Genomic DNA, 20,930 nt, shown 5'->3' on the forward strand with positions numbered 1-20,930 from the left:
GATAAGTCCGTGAATCTTGCAGGCTTTTTCAGATTATATGTCTGGTCATAAGTAAACTTGCAGGCTTTTTGAGGTCCAGTTGCTTGCACCCATGCATTTGCTTTCACTGGACCAAAATCAAGGAGCCCGCGGGAACCTTGTTAAGGGGGGGAGCGACACTAAAGGGTCATTTCTTTTATTTGATGAAATATCCTAAACTTCTATGCACAGTCATAATGTATATGTTTGGGAAGGATGATTGCATATAATTTTGTTCGAAAAAAGTTGCCCGTTGCTATGGAAACGACGCCATATTGGAAAATAAACAACAAATCTTAAAAAGTCAAAGGCTTTTTTGTTTATCAACCGATTGCCATAATATTTTGGCCAGAGGTAGAAAAAAGGAAAATAAAGAGGCTCTAGAAGCCGGATTTTTAATTTTTTCATTAGAAACTTTAAAAATTACGTTCAAATTTATTACTCGATTATTCCCCTTGAAAAAAGTTACATAATTTCAAATTACTCATAAAATTATTTTTTTTTCAAAATTCCGGCTCCTAGAAGAACTGCGTATTTTTTATCATTTGTAGAAAGTTTGAAGAAGATTGGTTGAAAACTGAGGGAGGAGATAGATTTTTAGTGACGAAAATTGCAGTTTTGAGAAAAACGGAATTAAAAGTCAAAGTAAACGAGTTTAGGGAAAAACTCTCCTCTCGTTCTCTGATTGGATTGTGATCACATGACATAATTAAGAACAAAATGATTGATTGTTGAGGATAGAGAAGAGTTTTTACTTTTCATTGATATGTTTTTGCCTTTCCTTAGTTATAAAGACTATTTGATATTCTTCCATGAAATCAGTCTACTGAAGCTAAAAATGGGCAGGATTTAACCATACTATGGGTCACAAAATACCTTATTTTGAGTCGGAAAAAACTGAAGATGAAGTTCTCATGCAATTTTTTATGCAGACAAATGGTCACATGACATCATCCCACCAAAATCTAATTTTAGCAAACTGGGTCAAAATTCATTTTTTATGTCGCTCCCCCCCTTAAAGAGAAACTTATTTTAACCTCTTTAAATACATTTCAAGGAAATATTTGTGACAATGGTGACACTTAACACTTTTTTTTTTACACAAATAACGAGGATAATAAACAAAACTCATCAATGATGAATGTACTGATCACATATGATGTTTATTTGTTGAAAACAAATGGTTAGTGGTAAGAAAAAGAAAAAAAAAAGTTATATTATCCATGATAATAATATGAGAAAGCGGTGTGTAAGATAGAAATATGAAATAGGGATATATAGTGCAAGACAAAACAGACATGGATGTAAAAATATTTTTGAAAATCACTTTTTCTAATCGTCGGGATCAAACTATATACAGTGGTCTCCATTTATAATTTATAAGCACGCTCGGGTAGCGACACAATATTTTTGCTAGATAAATTTATCTTTTTATAAGCATGCTCATTGAAAGACACTGCGTCTATAAGCATCAGGGCTGCCAAGTGTCCCGCATTTTGAGGCTGTGTCCCGCTTACGGCAAAAATGTCTCGCATTTCCCTGAATTGATTATTAAAAATTTCTTCTTTTTTAAAAAAAAATAAATTTCTTTCATTGCCTCCACAGCTAACTTTTTAATTTGATCCCTTGCCCTTCAAGAAGGGACCAGATATTTTTGGCACTATTAAGAAGAACCATTTTTCTAGTCACATTGGCACTATAGTGCTAAATTATTTATCAATTGGTCAATTTGATTTTAGCACCATACATATTTCTTACAATTTGTGGAGTGCATTACCACCATCCATATGCCATATCAGATCATCGTTATTATTCCATTATCACAACCTGTCATGATTACCCCCCCCCCCCCCCCCTCCCGTTCAAAAAAAGTGTCCCGCATTTTGACTTTGTGAACTTGGCAGCCCTGAAGCATGCACACTTCTTACCATTACTAAACTAACTACAATAATAATAGAAAATAAATATATAACTAAAAAGAAAAATACCATATTTTTTCCAATATAATAGACTGTCAAACAGGGTTAACAATCCATCAAAATGGTCTGTGAGTAATGCATGGTTCACACCTCACTAGTCCACAATTACTTCCTTTGCACAAAACAGTTGACACCTTAGAGATGAACAACTGCCAATACACGTGCGACGTTAAATCTTAAGTGATAACAATAGGCAGGTTCGGCCATTGAAATGGGATGGGAAGGATGTGAATGGAGGAGTAAGGGACTTCTGTTCAAAATAAAACTATGCTTTAAGTGGGGCAAGGGAGGGAGCAGTCAGACTGTCACCATGTATGTCATTAATCATCTGTTATAAAACAAATGTAATTGGAATATCTTAGGAGACTAATCTACTGTTATAATGCTGTGTTTAAATTCTTGTGACAATCAAATTAGATGAGATATCATTTCCCATGGGTTCTCTACTTAAAAGATTTTGGTAGAATTGATAGTGTGTGTATATCCATAATATCATCTTTATAATTGAGCTTTAAAAGAATCTAACAAGAAGATACCAATTCATTGGACAGAGAATAACAGATTTTATCATTGTCTTGAAGGTTTGAAAAAAGCAGAGATGGACGGTTGTGCCTTTTTACTTTTCTCACTCTTGCTATTGCCTTCTCTCAGTCGTTTTCGAGATGATTTGGTTTGGTTGGGGCTGATTTTATCTTGGTACAACTTGAACACCTTTGGAAAGAACAAAAGCAGTGTGACACCTTCACAAATGAATAATAAGATGTAACATATGTGTAATAATAATTGCCCTGCTTTATTTTTACAGATAAAACAGATATTTCATATACTCAAAAAATAATAAATTTGTGGTAATAGAATCAAGATATACCATGAATTTCTGAGAAGGAATCCCAAATATCTTTGCATGCATCCCAATTTTTTGTATACCCCACGCCTTTCATCTAAAAGGTAAAGTATTAATACAGTGGTGCTTTAAGTTTAACAGCATCGGAAATAACGAAAACTCTGCAATAACAAGACCTTTTCAAATCCTTGATTTTTTCTCGACTATTTCTCTATTGTAAATAGACATGTTATAACGAGAAAGAGTGATTTGGAGGCCGGGAATAACAAGAACTAAAATAATTTTTTAAAATGCATGTTTATTTATCAACAAACACCACAATAACTCACAAGCAAAGTGAAGCAATCAGTGTCAGCAGTGCTACAATAGCAAAGGATAGCTATTACTATTAGTAAGGCTGATATAATTTAGATAAGGGACTTTGCCAAGATAATCACCCCTCCAAATGAATGAAATACCTCATCTTACCTATTATTGAACGAGTTCTAGTGTCACATCAATGCACCTATCGGCACCATTCATTAGCATCACGTCACATTCACTACTGCTTACCTTTTTTTATGTCATAGCGTGTCAGTTCCTGCTGTCAATTGTCAACTTATCTGTCATTTTCGCTGCTCTTTTTGTCAAAACCATATTGTCAATATACCTAATTTCAACTTGATAGCAATAACAACATTATGGATTCTCAAAATCAAAAAAGAGTGACTAAAGTCTCCATTGAGCTTTGAGCTTTTTTATACAGCTTAATATCCACTAAACAGAACCCAAAGCGATAATGAGACATAATGCCTGTCAGGCGATATTACATTTTCTTCTGACAAGAGACAATGCTTTTCACGACCAGGTACTAATTTTACAGCTGAGTACGGTGAGAGAACTGAATAAAAAGCCTTTTCCAAGGACTCAACTATGCGCCGAGTGAGGTTCGTTCTCAGGACCTTCCGATCTGAAAGCGATTGTCATACCAGAAGACCACATAGTTGCACAGCTGGGGGGTGGCTTGCTTCTCCATTATAGTAGGGGTGAAGAAAAACGAGGCAACGATTGCAGATATATGTCGACGCTTTAATATGAAGCCGAACACTGTGTACATATTTTGAAGAAGTATTGATGTATTTAAAGGGTCAAAATAAGATTATGTGGTTCTTTCCCTTGAAAATTGGTTAAAACAAGAGCTCGTGAATAGTGAGAATTTATGCTTGGAACGGAGGTTCTCGTTATAACCGAGCTCCACTGTATTATATGATAACAGCTAGAGGTAAGAGGGCAAGAGGATAAAACTATAAAATAACTTTTACTTTGTACCCATTTTACATCCAAGTGCTGTGAGAGAATGCAAGTAAAGTGTCTTTTTAAATCCAGAAACATTCTCTGAGTGCACTTCCACTTCCAGTGATTTGGCTCACCTTTCTCATGCCTGTTGAGATAGCTGCCTCCTTCATTTCATCTGTAGATATCCACTGAGATTCTCTTCCTTCTGGATTCAATCCAGTCTCATCGATTGAATCAATACTATTGTCTGTAACATCCACAGATATCACATGATAGTTGTGGTGTATGTGGGAAAACATGTGGGTTATCTGAAAAAGATTAAGTAAATAACAGTTAATATTGTAAAACATTGTAATACAGCCATATCAGGGAACAGGTTATATTTGGAGGTGAAATGAAGGGCTTTAACATTAATTTGATAAAACATGATCATCATTAAATTAGTAAAAGGTGAGGTTTAAGATGCCCTGTTTATATAAATATATCGACAAAAACATTCACATTCATCTGCCCCCAATCTATCACTGTCTTGTCTTGCTTACTGTCAACACCAGGGAACGGTATTTATACTTGGATGATAAAAATATCAAACAATTTTTTTTTAACCTGTGGAAAAATAGAATTGAAACCCTAATGCTCATTGTCAGTCCAGTGTTCTATTATTTTAACTATCGGACCCCATACAATTTAGGCTTGACTTTTGCTAAAAATGATTTTTATCTATAGAGTGTACAATTTCTGGGACAAAAGTAAATTTAGGGTCACTGTTTAAATAATCATAACAACAAAAACATTCACCTGCCCACAATCTATCACTGCCCTGGCTTGCTTATTGTTGACACCAAATTCATCAACTAGGATACGATCCAGTTTCTTACAGGAATCTTGGCCTGATCTTGTCCTAACTGGGAATTCCCATAGCCCTGCTAAAAGACCTGATGAAACAGAACAAAAAAAATAAAAATATTCTCAGCAGTCAAAAGCATGATGCATATTATCAATTTACATTTTTTTTTCCATAGTGCTCTTTGATACCATTTCATTGAGTTTACTTAAGGGATTTATTCTATCTCTGGAAGTCCTGGAAGCATGTATTTTAGAGCTTTCCGTTATGTCAACAGACCCAGATTCAAAATGGCTGCTAGGTGGACAGAAGACTCAGAAGAAAAAAACATCAAAAACACTCACATGCACCCAGGGTCGATACGCGTCTATTTGATTGCCAGCAAAAAGCTCTGCAAACTAAACAGAACTCTCATTTGCTCATCAGGACATCACTGATTCATGTACTCAATAAATAATCAACATTCAATCTAGGAGTGTCAAGACTATAGCATCTGGATAAACTGCTTGAAAGGCTGACTTATGAAAAGGAAATTCCAATGCTGGGACAAAAGTAAACCTACCTTTGTTGGGACGCCGTACCATCCAAAACTGATCCATTTCACAATCTTTGTTACATTTACTGCTCCTGTTTTTGATGACCAAAGCATATAAATCTTCCTGTTTGGCCTTGGCTTTGGGGGGCTTTCTAGGAAGGTTGGTGACACCCAAGCTTGGGAATGAGGAGGAAAAATGATATAAAGGGGAAATTTAATACCAAAGAAAATGTCTGTTAAGTTTTGACTTTGACTCGACAAACATGTGAGACATCTTTTTATAGACTGTTAGCAGCCTGCTTTCGGTGAAGATGTAGTTCTCAAAAGGAGTCCCCTCTCAACAGATTAAAAATTCACTTAGTTCTCAACTACATGTAAGAGAAGTATAAAATATAAGAACATCAGGTAAGTAGGAAGGAATGTCGACTAAAAGTGGGAAACAAAGTTGAACCAGCCTCCAAATCACTGTGATCTCCTTAACGATAATGGCAAGTTTCAACATCTTATGACATGAACGTTTTTGTGCAATCAAATACTTAAAACTAGCATAAAACACTTTATGAAGAAGAACAACTGACAAATTACATAAAAGAAGGTAGAGAGCAAAGAAGACATGCAAAGGGGAAAAACAAACAAACAAACAACAACCCGAAAATGGCAAACACACTTAACACATACATCCTCTCCCCACACACCAACACACACCTTCAAATAGAAAAATAAAAGATCCAATGCTTATACTACACAACAATATTACCTTCCATCCCAGTTTTGATCAGCAGGAAGGCAGAGACGGCAGTCAGGTATTGCTGAAAAAAAAAATACACAACATATATTAGATATAGAAACATAAAATTTAAATCTTTTTCTTTTTTAAATTGCAAATAGAATAAAATTAATCATTATTGCATTCAATGTGTTTGTAGACTTTTGTCTTAAAGATTCAGGATTCTTGTTGACCTTTTATTTTTGTTGGCATAGGGAAAATTATGGTGATATTTGTTTTCTATGAAATGATTATTATTGGGGATTATAGAAGTGAGCTCAAGTAATTCATGTGTCATTTCTTCTAAATCTTATTTTTGATAATAATCAGATATTCACCTTAAATTGGATTAGTGTGCATAGCAGTACAATCGAGATCATAAAATGGATTCAGAACTAACTGTTTTCAATGTCAGGAATTTCCAACTTTGTTTCTGATTTCACCAGCGACTTCAAAGCTGTTGATTTGATTTTACTGTTTTCATGACCCATCTGGAAAATGAAGTTTATGTAATCATTTCAAACATAGACCACAATCAATAGACTTGCATAAACCCATCTTAGTAAAAAAATTTTTTTAAATGGAGCATTTATATAGGAGCCAAAAGGCATAAGTCAAGTAAGTCAATTTATATAGCTCAACATGCTCAAAGCTTTTTACAAGGGGTCCCTGGCCAACAGCAACACTTAACGAGGACGAGACAGGATGCCCGTTAGGCGATTTTACAAGTTTTTTTCCAACAGAAACAATGATGTTACCTGAATAAGGTGAGAGAATGGAAATAAAGAGCCTATTTCAAGGACTAAACTATGTACATCACAGGACAGGACTCAAACCTTGGACCTTCTGGTCCGAAGACAAAGTGTAATTTCACAAGACCACATAGCTACACAAGAGATTGTGAAGATATTGAATTTAAGAAATAAATACAGCAGAGCACACTTATAATGAACACACTTTTTTCCTCTCATTATTTCAATAAAATATTTATGCAAAAAGGAAACGACCAAGTAACTCACAAAATACATAGATTTTGAGGAACCTTGCCAAAGACAGAACCGTTGTGGTTTGTGAGGTTTGCAACAGAACAATTCCACTCTTTCAAGATTTTTTTTATTTAACCCTTTGTTGCTGTTGCTGCTAACTCAGAGAAATGTCAAAAAACATCATGCACTGTCCAGTAGCAGATGCAGTGCAAAACTTTGCCATTTTTAATGGTTTTATTAACATTAATACTTAAAAAGATGTAATGACTTTATTTTGAATTATGATTGCCTAAAATTTCATGCAAGCATGTGGGGACATTCTTTTTTTTCCATTATGGAAATGGAAATCACCACCTTGAGCTGGGATTCCACTATCAATATTTCAGATTTGTGGTATAACATTGACCTCTGACCTTTAGGTTCTCTCGTCAGAGTCCTGCAATGGGCGGCTTGAAACGTTATTCCTTGGTGAAAGCTCTTTACCCACATTCTCCCACCACTCTCATGTGTCAAATGAATACTTGGCTGGAAATTGTTTGTCTCTGTCTAAAATATATTGTAATATTGCCTTACAAGCAAATTGTCTAGTCCTAAATGTTCTCTGGTGTTGTTGGCTTAAGACCCATTGTAAAGCATTTTCAGCACATTTAGTGGATATTGTAAAAAGAAACTCATCGGGTACGACGAATATGTGCAAACGTGAAGCTGAGTTGGTGGGGATAAAAGAAAAACATCTCCAATGTCTGTGCACTACTGCAACACTTGATTAAAAACAAACTGTAGATTGTCATTGAATTCAATGGTTAAGGCTTTCAAAAAGATTTATTTTCAATAATGAGATTCTATACAGTATTTTTAATTTGTAGATATACCTGCATAATTCTAAAAATCAACAAAGCTAATAGTGACGATGACAACAATTACCTTCTTATAGGCATGACACAAAGAATTGACAGGGCAGCGAGAACAAGCAGGTGTTTTTGGAGTGCACACAGTAGCACCAAGCTCCATGATTGACTGGTTAAAGTCACCGGGGCGCTTGGGGTCTACTATGGTATTAGCTAGAGACCTAAAGTGAAAGAAAATGGTAGAGGTGATTTTTTTGGGGTTTTTTCCTACCTTTAAATCTTGTCTATTTGGTAGGGTCTTGTTTAGTAACAAAATTTAGGAAATACAACCCTCTCCTAACTTCTTCTACATTGGGGCTCTTAATTGTGGAATTGGATAAAAGTAAGTACGTGAGATCTGGGGCCGGAAGAAAATGTTATCTTTATTAAGTAGAAATTTATTTTTTTTAAATCAGTAGATTTGGCTTTCTTCCTGTTCTTTTGTGATACATTTATGAGTGATTTTCATTTATTGCAACTTTCTTACATATCGTATGTACAAAGACTGGGCCATTCTTTACTGTTTCTTTCATTGTTGTATAGGTACAGTTCTTATTCTCACTGTTCCATCATTTTTGTTATACTCAGCTGATCTCTTTTGACACATTTGTTAGTGCCTTTGACTTAATAGTGAACCCAGCCAAGGTAAACATAAAAAAAAAAAAAAAGAAAAAGATGAACAAGAATACAGTCAAATGTCTCTTGTTTTATTCAATGACTAAATTTTAAATTACACTCAGAATAATCGAGAAAGTATGACTATTAAAGAAGGAAGGAATAGAGCAACATTTCACATCATACAATATAGCTAGCAAATCAAGAATTTGCCTGTACCCAATATCTGACTGTTTCTATTTTCACAGTGAGGTGAAGTGGATGACATAATGTTCTATCTCCATCCCCTTTACTTAATCAAGTCACAGAGCCATGATTTTTAAAATATTGATCCTACTCATCAAAATTTCAAAAACAGACCATTCACAAACAATTTATCCTTTTACTGTGATAAAAATGGCTACCTTACCAAAACCTGTCCAGGACATTTCGCTGTGTGATGTATGCACCTATCAGTCTCAGTCGTGACAAAACCCTCATAACATTGCCATCCACCAATCCTGTAACCTGATATATGACATAGCAGCATTATGCATGAGGCTAAGTGAGTTGTGAGGTTATAGATACAGTGCAACAAGCATTCGACGAACTACATGGGACAGCCGGAAAAGATTGTCGAATCAGCGCATAGTTAAATAAAAAATACACATAATATCCACCAACCGGATATAAGATGCAACACACAAAACTATGTGTAACTGTAAACGTTTATAGTCTGATTGTTACAAATTAGTGAGAACTACTAATAAAAATGACTGGCTAAAATCAAAAACAAAGAGCTGAGTGACACCAATTTCGTCCCTTCTATATGATTTCAATATTTGTGCATCCTGCTCTCGAAAATTCATCCCTTTTATTGGCAAAATAATGAATATCATTCACTCCTGAATTACTCACTTATAAAAACAAAACACACACTACCACCCAAACAATACGGCATGTGGGATAACATGGTAGGATGTGGGGGAAGCGATAAGAATGGACAGGGGAAGGCACATGTCTACACATGTGCATCCTCGTAAAACTATAGCCTGACTCCATGGCTATCTGGTGCTTGCCACAATTGATTGAAAAATAAACATGGCATTGTCAGGTGTCGCAATGTATTCCTTCATTAATGTGTCAACATACAGTATTGTGATAAATACTCACACATTGTGGGTCTGATTGTTTTGTCAGGCAAACACTTGAGATGGGTATGCCTGAGACAGACCAAAAATTTATGTCACATTACATGATCATAAGTTTTTAAAAAGTGAAAAGTGTGTGGTTGTTAGTCGTGTTCAATGAAATAAATGATTCCATTGGTTGAGCTATTGAATACAACTCACAGTAATCAACTTTTTTTTGCAGATCATAGTCTTCTTTTATGACTTTATTTTTTTGGGGGGTCAGTTTCAGGATATACTTTCACAAAGGCTAAGGCACAACGTAACTTTCTCTCTCTCTCTCTTAGTGGCCATTGTGTTAGCCTGTCTCAGTTTAGTTAGTCAAAACTGTAGAACCGTTCGTAGATGCTATGAAGAATTTACTAAGACAATGAAGGAGATAATTTGAGAACTGATTTTGTTGAATGTGTGTTGCACTGTAGATCAAAATAATGGTCTATTCAAAATCAGGCCACATAGTCAAGTGATCAGTGGTAAATAAGTTATTATTTTCCTTACTCCAGGTCTATGCATCAGTGCTGCTTTATCGGCGTCTTAAGCAAGAATAAAAATAGGATTCATTTCTTTCAAATTTTCTTTTACAAAAATTGTAGTGTACATTTGGTTTAATTATATTTTTTAAACATTCTGTATGCATTCTGTGTGAGAAAAAAAAAGCATTCAATTAACATCTGGAGATCTAAAGAGTTGAATAAATACACTCACATCCTAAACTTAGCTCTTCAGAGAAAATTTTAAAAAACAAAACAATCACGACCAACCTGACCAAAAGCAATGGATGCAATGGCTCCAGCTGTGTATCGTCCCACCCCTGGTAAATGACGCTGTAAGTCTTCTGCTGTCTGTGGCATTTCTCCTCCCATGTCTTTGACTACCTAAAAAAGAAGATAAAATGTCCAAGTCACTTTGCGAAAACAATCATTGACAAATTTGTATTCCTCCAAATATAACATTCCTTATATAGTACAGATCTATTTATTTATATATATTTATAATGGCAAAATCTAGATTCAAGACATATAATACAGTACATATGTATGCTCCCTGCCAATATAAATGTGTCAACTTTTCTAATGTAAAAGGATACAATAATAAAAATTTAAATAGGGGCATTCTCATACAACAGCAACAAAAAATAAAGCTAAAAGAAAAAAGGATAGAAAATAAAATAAATCAATATCAAGGTACACATGTAAATGTCAATAAATAGACAAATCTATATCGCAACTTTCTAGACATTAATTAATGTTGATGTATTTCACAATGGCTCACTTATTTCCCCCCATCAGGTCATTTGCAATCACATCTCCATTTCTCAGTCGGATACTTATTCACACCTGAATTATTAGGGTTAATGTGTGGGGGGCCTTGTCCAATTTCAACACCAGGGCCAGAGCTATCAGATAATTTGTTACCCTTCACTCACTGATCATCCAATCACCTCTTGTCTCTGTTACAAGACAAGACAAAACATCTCTCAGTACTAACTCTCAGAAGGCCCTTCAACTTATATGCAAATTAACCTGGTTTGTATTCAGGTCGCCACATTCGTCATCCTAGAAGCTGGGAGTAATAGATTTGGAGGAGAGTACCATGACACTAAATAAAAAAATACTTTTAATGTTTAATAAGAAAAGATAAAAAAATAATTTTAAAACTAAAAAATTATAATTTAATTTAAAAAATAGACCAAAAAAAAGACAGAAATCAAACATTAAAAAATAATTCAAACAGTTACGAGTGTGCTTCTACCAATTCAATATTTTTATCTACACCAAACTCAGTTTGTAACTGGCTTAGGTATATTCCTTTCTCTAGTTTTAGACACTCTTATCAATTTCCTTATAACAGTTTTGATTGCAATTGATTATCCAACAACAAAATCCTGTAAAATGTCTGAAATAAAATGAAGTGGGCTTTGAATTTAGACATCAGTAAATAGAAGTCACCTTTTGAGCCCCTTCAAGCAGTGATCTTCCCCTGGAGTAGTAACCCAATCCTGACCACATAGTGTTCACTTCCTGGGGACAAGCAGCATCAAACCAACTTGATATAAAAGGAAATTACAACTTGAACGACAAATTTAAGGCAAGGAATAACATGAGGACGTAGATTATGAGGGACAAAATTTTTTATCTAATCAGAAAACTCTGATAAATGACTGCCCGGGTATAAGCATACTCTGCTTGATTATTGAGGACCATACTTCAAAATGGAGACCACTTTAATAATAAGTACAATAAAAATTTGCTATCCATCTCCATCCAGCCCAGCCCCATCTCCATTCCACAAATTTAATATTAACCAATGATTGCCTTAATTTTGTAAATGGTGAATCAACCAGTATATTACCAGGTGCCCCAAAAATACCCCAAAAAGTGACGGATTTTTTTCAATAACAGTGAATCATTATAGGTTGATAGGCATTAAAATAATACTCAATTGCATATATTATGTTATTATTTTCGTTGAATGTATATTACTTCTTGATTTTCTTGCACTATAACTAGCTTTTACAAATTGATCAAAGCATGACCAAAAAAAAATAAGAAAAAAAAATATCTACCTCAACAGTAGCACTTGCCAAGTCTTGCACTGTCGGCCATTTCTGAATACATAAGGAATAAGGACTATTAAGTTAAAGACATAAAATATTATGGAATAATAACAATAACAATAATAACAATAATAATAGTAATAATAATAATAATAATAACAATAACAATAACAATAACAATAATATTAAGAAGAAGGAGAAGAAGAAGAAGAAGAAGAAGAAGAAGATGAAGAAGAAGAAGAAGAAGAAGAAGAGGAAGAAGAAGAGAAGAAAGAAAAGAAGAAGAAGAGAAGAAGAAGAAGAAGAAGAAGAAGAAGAAGAAGAAGAAGAAGAAGAAGAAGAAGAAGAAGAAGAAGAGAAGAAGAAGAAAGAAGAAGAAGAAGAAGAAAGAGAGAAGAAGAAGAAGAGGAAGAAGAAGAAAAAGAAGAAGAAGAAGAAGAAGAAGAGAAGAAGAAGAAGAAGAAGAAGAAAAGAAAAAGAAGAAGATGAGATGATGAAAAAACAGAAGAAGAAGAAGAAGAGAGAGAAGAATAGAAAAGAAAGAAAAGAAAGAAGAGAAAGAAAGAAAGAAAGAAAGAAAGAAAGAAAGAAAGAAATAAGAGATAAGAGGAATAAATCAAATTATAAGACTCCATGTCTTCAGGCTCATACAATGTCATGAAAGTAATGCTATATACAATGATTAGGCTAGAATGGAACAGCATCCCTGAAAATGTCAGAGCAACCAACAACCCAACAATATTCTATAGTTATCTTGACCAGTTTAAAACCAATAGATAGATATTATGTCAATGCCACCCCATCACACCTATTTGCGTCAATTTTCATCACATGAAGTTGCAACTATTTTGGATTAGATTGGATTGGATTCCATTGTTATTCCAACTGACTAACAGAGAGAAAAAAATTCAAATAGTTTGACGAAGCTACAAAATCGTTCTAATTCATCCACTGTTCTAATTGACCAGTAAATTTTAAAAGTAAAAATTCTGCTGTCTCGGACAGGTCATTCCGATCAAGCAGCATCCCAATTACTTCTTTTGACTGAATTGAATTTGCAGGATGATATCTTTAGTTGTATTGCTCTTTTGATTCTCACATATGATTGAAGATTTCATTGATAAACCCTTTGATTTTGATTACAGCTTCTAAAAGACATAGCTAATCAAAACATCTTAAATAAATAGAGATTCCATCAAGTATAAAAAATGTATTGACTTGTCTGTTTTGAATAAGCAGTCCTTGAAAATCATGCTGGCTATAGTTTATTTAGATTGAAAAGACCTGCTAGAAGTGCCATCCATCATTTTGGTAGGACATTGGTTCACTAAAGCTATAGTTGCCAAATCTATATTTGATCCAACTACCCAATTACAGGTAATATGTTGGGGTGACATTCAAAAAGCTTATAATGGACTGAAATCCATATCTTTTCCTCATTGGTCTCACATTCTACAAACTGATCTTGAACCCCCAACAGTGACTGAGAAGTACATATTAGCTGAATTATTCAACCAATGAGAAATATATGTGGGTACTATTACAATCCTACCTTCATCCACTTGTTGTAGTAATCAATGACGGTGGCTACTTGTGTTTGCTGTAACATGACCTCAGATACCCAAACTGAATATGCCTTGATATTCTCGTCTGAACTTTCCACCTGATTGAAATAAAGACAGACTGGAGCAATGTTTTTATTGTTGTCCTTTTTCACATAAGAACCTTAATTACTAGTTTGTGGGGTTTCTCAACCAAAGATATTTGCTAGACAAAAAGACAGGAAATTAATTACAACTACCAAATAAGCGTAAAGGTATTAAATCACATGGACACAAAATCCAAAAAGGTGAATGTGAAATCGTGTCAGGCTCTTTTCTGAACTCTAAGTGTGTGAATTTTGGCTTTGCGAGGTCCTGATAAAAGGACATTATATTATAATGCTAGGTCCTGATAAAAGGATATTATGATAATCAAGATGGAATAAACTAGAGTTGTAACAATTGACTTGCAACATCTATTAATGTATATATTAATTCATTATCAATGTGTATGCAAAGATAAATCTCTGTCAATCTTAACACCAAGGGTTTTCACGTTAATAGAGGGCAGTATCACAATTGAATAGACTCTCTTCTTTGTACACTCTATTCTAAGACATCAATTCTTAAAAGCCATAGAAAAACGCAAGTTGCTACAAACTGATCTGATTTTTTTTTTTTTGTTTGTTTGTTGCTTTAGGTCTCTTCCAACACAATTGAGGTTATATGAGAGACCGCTGAAACAAAAAAACAAGCAATCTAACAAAAATAGTACAAATGTAAATCAAAATCATAACCCAAAGATATCATAAGCTAAATTATAAATAACCAAGAACAAACAGGCAGAAGATTTACAGAAAAAAAATATCCCCTGTCAAAAATACAATCACAAACCAAAGAAGCAGGATAGGCTAGTAAAGAGAAGAAGAAACGACATCACGATCGGATCGTACACCCATGCGAACATCATAGGTATATGATTCAAGGGTAATGCTCCAACTGATCTGAACAATCATGGTTTGATTAGTATTATCAATAACAAAATAAATAAAGCATGACAAAATGAATTAAAGCCGTTCTGATATGCTATTCTATAATGAAATGGGCATTAAGTAACAAATGTGAATAGGAAAATGGTAAGAGACCAACCAATTGTTCTCACCTTTCTCCATGGAAGAATTCGCTGGTCACTATCATACCAAGACAGCAGACACTTTCGAAGGTCATCAACTTCTGACAATGTGAATTCATGAAATTTGCATGTGTCAGTTGAATCTTGATTCTTTGAATCAGACGCATTTTTCTGCCGTGCTGGTGAAAACAAAATAAGACACAAAGCAATGATTTGGCTATGGACAAATATAAATGGATAAGACAAATAAATCAGCACTAAGGTTATATTATATATATTTATTATATATACTTCAAGTATAATAATGAAATATTTTATAAATAGCTCCTTTTATCAAAAAGTGGAGCACTTTTATTTCATGGTTCTTGTCTTTATAATTTATATATATATACAAATATATATATATATATATATATATATATATATATATATATATATATATATATATATATATATATATATATATATATAAGTTGTATCCATTAGGAATCGAACCCAGGACTTTCCAGTCCAGTGTCGAACAGCTTAACCATGTCGATCTAGATTAAATTTTTGAAAATTTGCATGCAAAAGTCTATGACTGAGACTTATTACATGTTTTCCTTTTTATTATGGATTTAATTAGTGTTTTTGCCATGAGTAATACACTGAGCTGATCAGAGCTGCTCTATCATTGGCTGGAACTCTTATCGCGATATCAATTGTTAAGTTAGCTGTACCTCAAATTGAACAATATCAGATGTTACTCTAGAAGTAGAGCGATATCAAGTCACTTACTTAAATAATTTTCTATATGACTATATGTCCCAATTGTTCCAATAATAAATATATAGAGGATAATAATGAACCAAGAAGAGTCAATTTATAAATATGCCTCAATACAAGTGTGTATGCAAAGAGCAGAAAACACTTATGATTTATGGCTTGTTAATAGCCAATTGAAAACTATTGACCAAGGGATGATTGGTGATATTAACAAAAGCAAAAGTGATGGTTAAAAATCAGAATGGACAATAAAAATCAGGATTTTCTCCAACGACAATAAAAAAGAAACTGAATAAATTGGAGGTCTGTTATCTTGAAAGAAAATATATTAAACATAACTGAAGATGTAGACCCATCTGAACTAACCTTTTTTATTCATTATTCAATTGTTCCAGCACTGAAAACCTGGAAAGATCAATCTTAAAGTCACAACTGGAATGGGTGGGCAAACACATTCAATATAATCTGTTGTGGTTGTTGCAAATAATTGTACTTATTTACGTTAAATTCAGTTAAAGTATGTGTCTGCCACCAACTCGCTTTGTTTACAACGTGTACACATACAAAGAATGAAATTTACATCACTCATCTCTTTGTTGTTTTTAGCCAGCCATTTTAATGAGTATTTCGCCCTGCCCAATGTATAAATATGCAGGTCTGACATCCGAATGCAATTATGGGCCTAGTTTAACAATGTTGTAATGAAAAATATTTTGCGTTATTTCTTGAGACCGTTTTTATACAAAAACGCACCGCTTTTATGCACCTCCGTTGGCGGTGATGGTAAATTAATGAAAATGTTGCTGCATACGTCCATGAGGTTTAAATAGTTTTAGATTGTAGTTTAGCACGCTGCTTAGTGATTACCGATGTACAATGATAATAAATTAAAGAATAATAACAATAATTTAAAAAATCAAAAGTAAAAAGAAACATGGCACACAAATACTGATCTCAAAGAAATAAATAATTTTAAAAAATTAAAATCGAAGTTTTTTAAAAACATGATAAAAAGTTTTTGAAAAAAAAAAAAAATGAAAAAAAGCAAACAAAAACAAAGTAAATTTTAAAAAATAAAAAAATGTCAACAATGGGAATCGAACCCGGTACTTTCAAGGTTGGAGTCTGACAGCTTGTCCACTGCGCTACGGAGCCACCTGACTGTCCATCACATTTAATAAGGTCTTTCTAAAACATTATTTTACCTTCAATGCAACTTCTATTTTCTGGTTTAATATTTCGATTTTTTAAAGTATTAATATTTTTATATAAATTTATTAACAAAAACATCCTACAGATGTCACAATATAACTTTCGCCATGTCCAAATACAGAAACACAATATCGCTAATGAAATTGGGTATATGCACATGCGTGACGGAGGTGTATAAAAACGATCCGTTAAGATACACCGTCAACGGAGGTGTATAAAAACACTACGTTTCCATTACAACAATGAGCTAACATTGTCAAATAGTAAAAGTAAAACAAGAGGAAAGAAATGGGGGAAGGGGGGGGGTGTGGAGAGAAGAGAGAGAGAGAGAGAGAGAGAGAGGAGAGAGAGAGAGAGAGAGAGGAGAGAGAGAGAGTGTGTGTATGTATGAGAGAGAGAGAGAGAGAGAGAGAGAGAGAGAGAGAGAGAGAGAGAGAGAGAGAGAGAGAGAGAGAGAGAGAGAAACAGAGTTCTCTAAATGGCATGTGTCAGATTACTGGATTCATAATGGTTCTTCTTAGCTACTTTCACAAGCTACGTGCACATGTTGTTATGAAATGTATTTTGCAATTGTTGAGTATTATTATTATGGCCCATGGCAATTTGGGCTATCAGTATCAGACCTGCAAATAAGTTTATGCCGATCACGGCCTAATTATTTTTTTATTTACAAATAGATTTCGTTAGTATTCTAATTTAGTGAATTTCTTGGGCTTGACTTAGCGCTTGACCAAGGAGCCGGTCTATGGTGAGATGAGAGCTTACTCAACTGAATTTATGATTTAGTGCAACTGAACTGAAAACTGAAAATGCAAACGACGTTTTGAATTCAACTTATCCTCTTATTGCTACCACTTCCAGTGATATTGACACTGTCATTGCATTTTAACTAACTTGCATCCACGATAAATAAAATTAAGAAAACATTTGGCATACACATTTCGCGATTTCCCACTCACTATCTACTCTTTACTTTTCCCCGCCTTGCTCAACCCTTACCTAAGTCACTGTCTTCTTTTTCTTCGTATTCCTACTTTTACTTTCGGTTCTTCTGTGATGGGTTTTGGACTACGTGCATTTATTTGCAGGTCTGATAACCCAATTCCTTATTGTAATTCCTTGTTGTAATGGATATTTGAGAAATGACGCAAAATATTGTCCATTACAACAATGTTAGACTTAGCCCGTAAGTTTCAGACCCTCCTATACGTCGGTCTTGTACATTTTGATGTCTTGATATTTTGCTAAATTATAATGATTGAAGTATTAGACCGCCTAGCTTAAATATGCGCAGATACTGATGATGATGATAATTATAATACAAAGACACCTGTACCAAGGTGTAGGTGTCCTTGTTATAATAATAATAATAATAATAATAATAATAATAATAATAATAATAATAATAATAATAATAATAATAATAATAATAACAATAACAATAATAATAATAATAATAATAATAATAATAATAATAATAATAATAATAATAATAATAATAATAATAATAATAATGATGATGATGATGATGATGATGATGATGATGATGATGATGATGATAATAATAATAATAATAATACTAATAATAATAATAATAATAATAATAATAAATAATAATAATAATAATAATAATAATAATAATAATAATAATAATAATTATTATTATTATTATTATTATTATTATTATTATTAATATTATTATTATATTAATAATAATAGTAATAATAATAATAATAATAGGGGCCTAATAATATAATAATAATAATAATAATAATAATAATAATAATAATAATAATAATAATAATAATAATGATAATAATAATAATAATAATAATAATAATAATAATAATAATAATAATAATAATAATAATAATAATAATAATAATAATATCTTCATCAAAATCATCACTGAGCATCTTCTTAACAGTCGCAGTAATCTGTTCTTACTAAAAGTGAAAGATCAGATTACTGCGACTGTTAAGAAGCGTTTGACACATTTATATATTTAATTCTTGTTATGGATCTGACACATAATATAGATAGGAGGGAAAAAAATCAATGCTGTTCATAAAAATATTTAATATGCACGCTCCACTCACTGAGAACCCTCGGGTTGGAAAAAAATCCCAACAAAAAAATAATGAAAATACTTACAATAAAACTGTGGAGAACACATATTCAGCGTTACCATCTATACTAAGCATTCTACTCATAATGTATAATGAGGAACATTCCCTTGCTGGAGTTTCTTAGATTTCACTCTTAAAGAGTTCTTTAAAATTTCCGGGTGCTCGACATGGCTGCCAGATGGCCACTTGTATGCCAATCTGGGAAAAAATAGGCAGCACCAAAAATTATAGTTCTACTATCTTTGTCTGCACCGAGACGTTTTCTATCATCAATAATTTAACATTAATTTTAATTTATTTCTATTCTTATCAAAACAATTTTTTCTTTGTCTAGTCGTTAAAAAAAAATCAAAACCGACGCGTTTTTAAGGGTGTAAAAGTGCACCTCTTGGTAAGAGTACTCGTAGTGTTTGGTCACATGCTGTTCTATTTGATCAACTTTAAAGTCGAAATCTGGACAGGGTTGCCAGTTTGGCATTTTAAATGCCAGATTCCAAAAATCTGGCATTTTTGAAAACCGTTTGGCATTAGAAAAATCATTTGGCATTTGGCATTTTCATTTGGCATTTTCTTTTCTTGTATATTATACTTCAAATGACACCTTTTCTTAATAAAAAAATTACCCCAACAGGAAATTTAGTATAATTCAAAAAAAAAAAGAAAAAAAAAGAAAAGAAAACACGCAAGCCACCAGGATATGATAGTAAATTGTCTATCAAAAGTGAGTAGTTTTCTTAGTGGGGGTGGGAGTCAACAGACTTTGGCATTTTTTTGAGTGTTTTGGCATTTTTTGAGTCTTCCCCTGGCATCAGGGTTGCCAGTTTGGCATTTTAAATGCCAGATTCCAAAAATCTGGCATTTTTGAAAACCGTTTGGCATTAGAAAAATCATTTGGCATTTGGCATTTTCATTTGGCATTTTCTTTTCTTGTATATTATACTTCAAATGACACCTTTTCTCAACCGTGGTGTAGTGGTTTAGCACTCCACTTAGTAGTCAGTAGGTAAAAAATTACCCCAACAGGAAATTTAGTATAATTTAAAAAAAAAGAAAAAAAAAAGAAAAGAAAACACGCAAGCCACCAGGATATGATAGTAAATTGTCTATCAAAAGTGAGTAGTTTTCTTAGTGGGGGTGGGAGTCAACAGACTTTGGCATTTTTTTGGAGTGTTTTGGCATTTTTTGAGTCTTATCCTGGCATTTTGTTGAAAAATAATCTGGCAACCCTGTTAAACGGTCATCGCTGTCAGGGAAAACTCGACGATCGTAGGGGAAATTCGCCACGACCATTGGGGAAATTCGCCGGGATATTTTTTTCTACAAAAGGTCACTATTCTGATAACAGTACAAAGTTTAATCAGTTTTTTTTAGTTGTGTTTTGTTTGTTTTTTGTAGAAAAATGTTATAAAAAGATGGCAGATGCATGAGTGTTTTGCAATGTAAAAACAGTTTATGTAATGTCCAGTTGCTAATGAATTGTTTGTTGTGATGAAAGTGTTATTAGATAGTATTAGTCTGTTTTGACTTAAGTTATAGGAATGCGTAAACCTTTGAATCGCCAATCTGGAAATTTTGGGGTGGCCCTGATAAGGGCCGATATGGAAGGGTGGGGGGTAATGAGGGGGGGGGGGGGGGGGGTAGTCATGCCGAGGTTGTTACTGCTGGTGAGGGGCTGT

The 20,930-nt window shown here is 33.4% G+C and overlaps 1 protein-coding gene across 6 annotated transcripts; it reads right to left on the reverse strand.

The window, feature by feature from the left end:
- Positions 1–1,162: 1,162 nt before the first annotated feature.
- LOC144976121 (adenine DNA glycosylase-like) lies at positions 1,163–19,327 on the reverse strand. Of its 6 annotated transcripts, none has more exons than XM_078920325.1 (15): positions 18,125–18,157; positions 16,280–16,318; positions 15,179–15,327; positions 14,028–14,138; positions 12,485–12,526; positions 11,868–11,939; positions 10,680–10,793; positions 9,159–9,256; positions 8,172–8,316; positions 6,662–6,752; positions 6,253–6,304; positions 5,523–5,671; positions 4,915–5,051; positions 4,251–4,424; positions 1,163–2,708 (listed from the first exon to the last, which is right to left on the reverse strand). In XM_078920325.1, exons 2-15 carry the CDS (start codon positions 16,290–16,292, stop codon positions 2,565–2,567), a joined length of 1,491 nt encoding a protein of 496 aa, XP_078776451.1. In that variant the 5' UTR covers positions 16,293–16,318; positions 18,125–18,157; the 3' UTR covers positions 1,163–2,564. The 6 variants fall into 6 exon arrangements, with proteins under 6 accessions (XP_078776451.1, XP_078776438.1, XP_078776444.1 ...); XM_078920312.1 differs by having other exon boundaries at positions 18,085–18,149; XM_078920318.1 differs by lacking the exon at positions 18,125–18,157 and adding an exon at positions 18,062–18,115.
- Between the last annotated feature and the right edge of the window lie 1,603 nt (positions 19,328–20,930).

Source organism: Berghia stephanieae, chromosome 1, assembly GCF_034508935.2.
Source record: "Berghia stephanieae isolate SIO BIC M18660-M18661 chromosome 1, UCSD_Bste_1.3, whole genome shotgun sequence".
Lineage (NCBI taxonomy): Eukaryota > Metazoa > Mollusca > Gastropoda > Nudibranchia > Aeolidiidae > Berghia > Berghia stephanieae.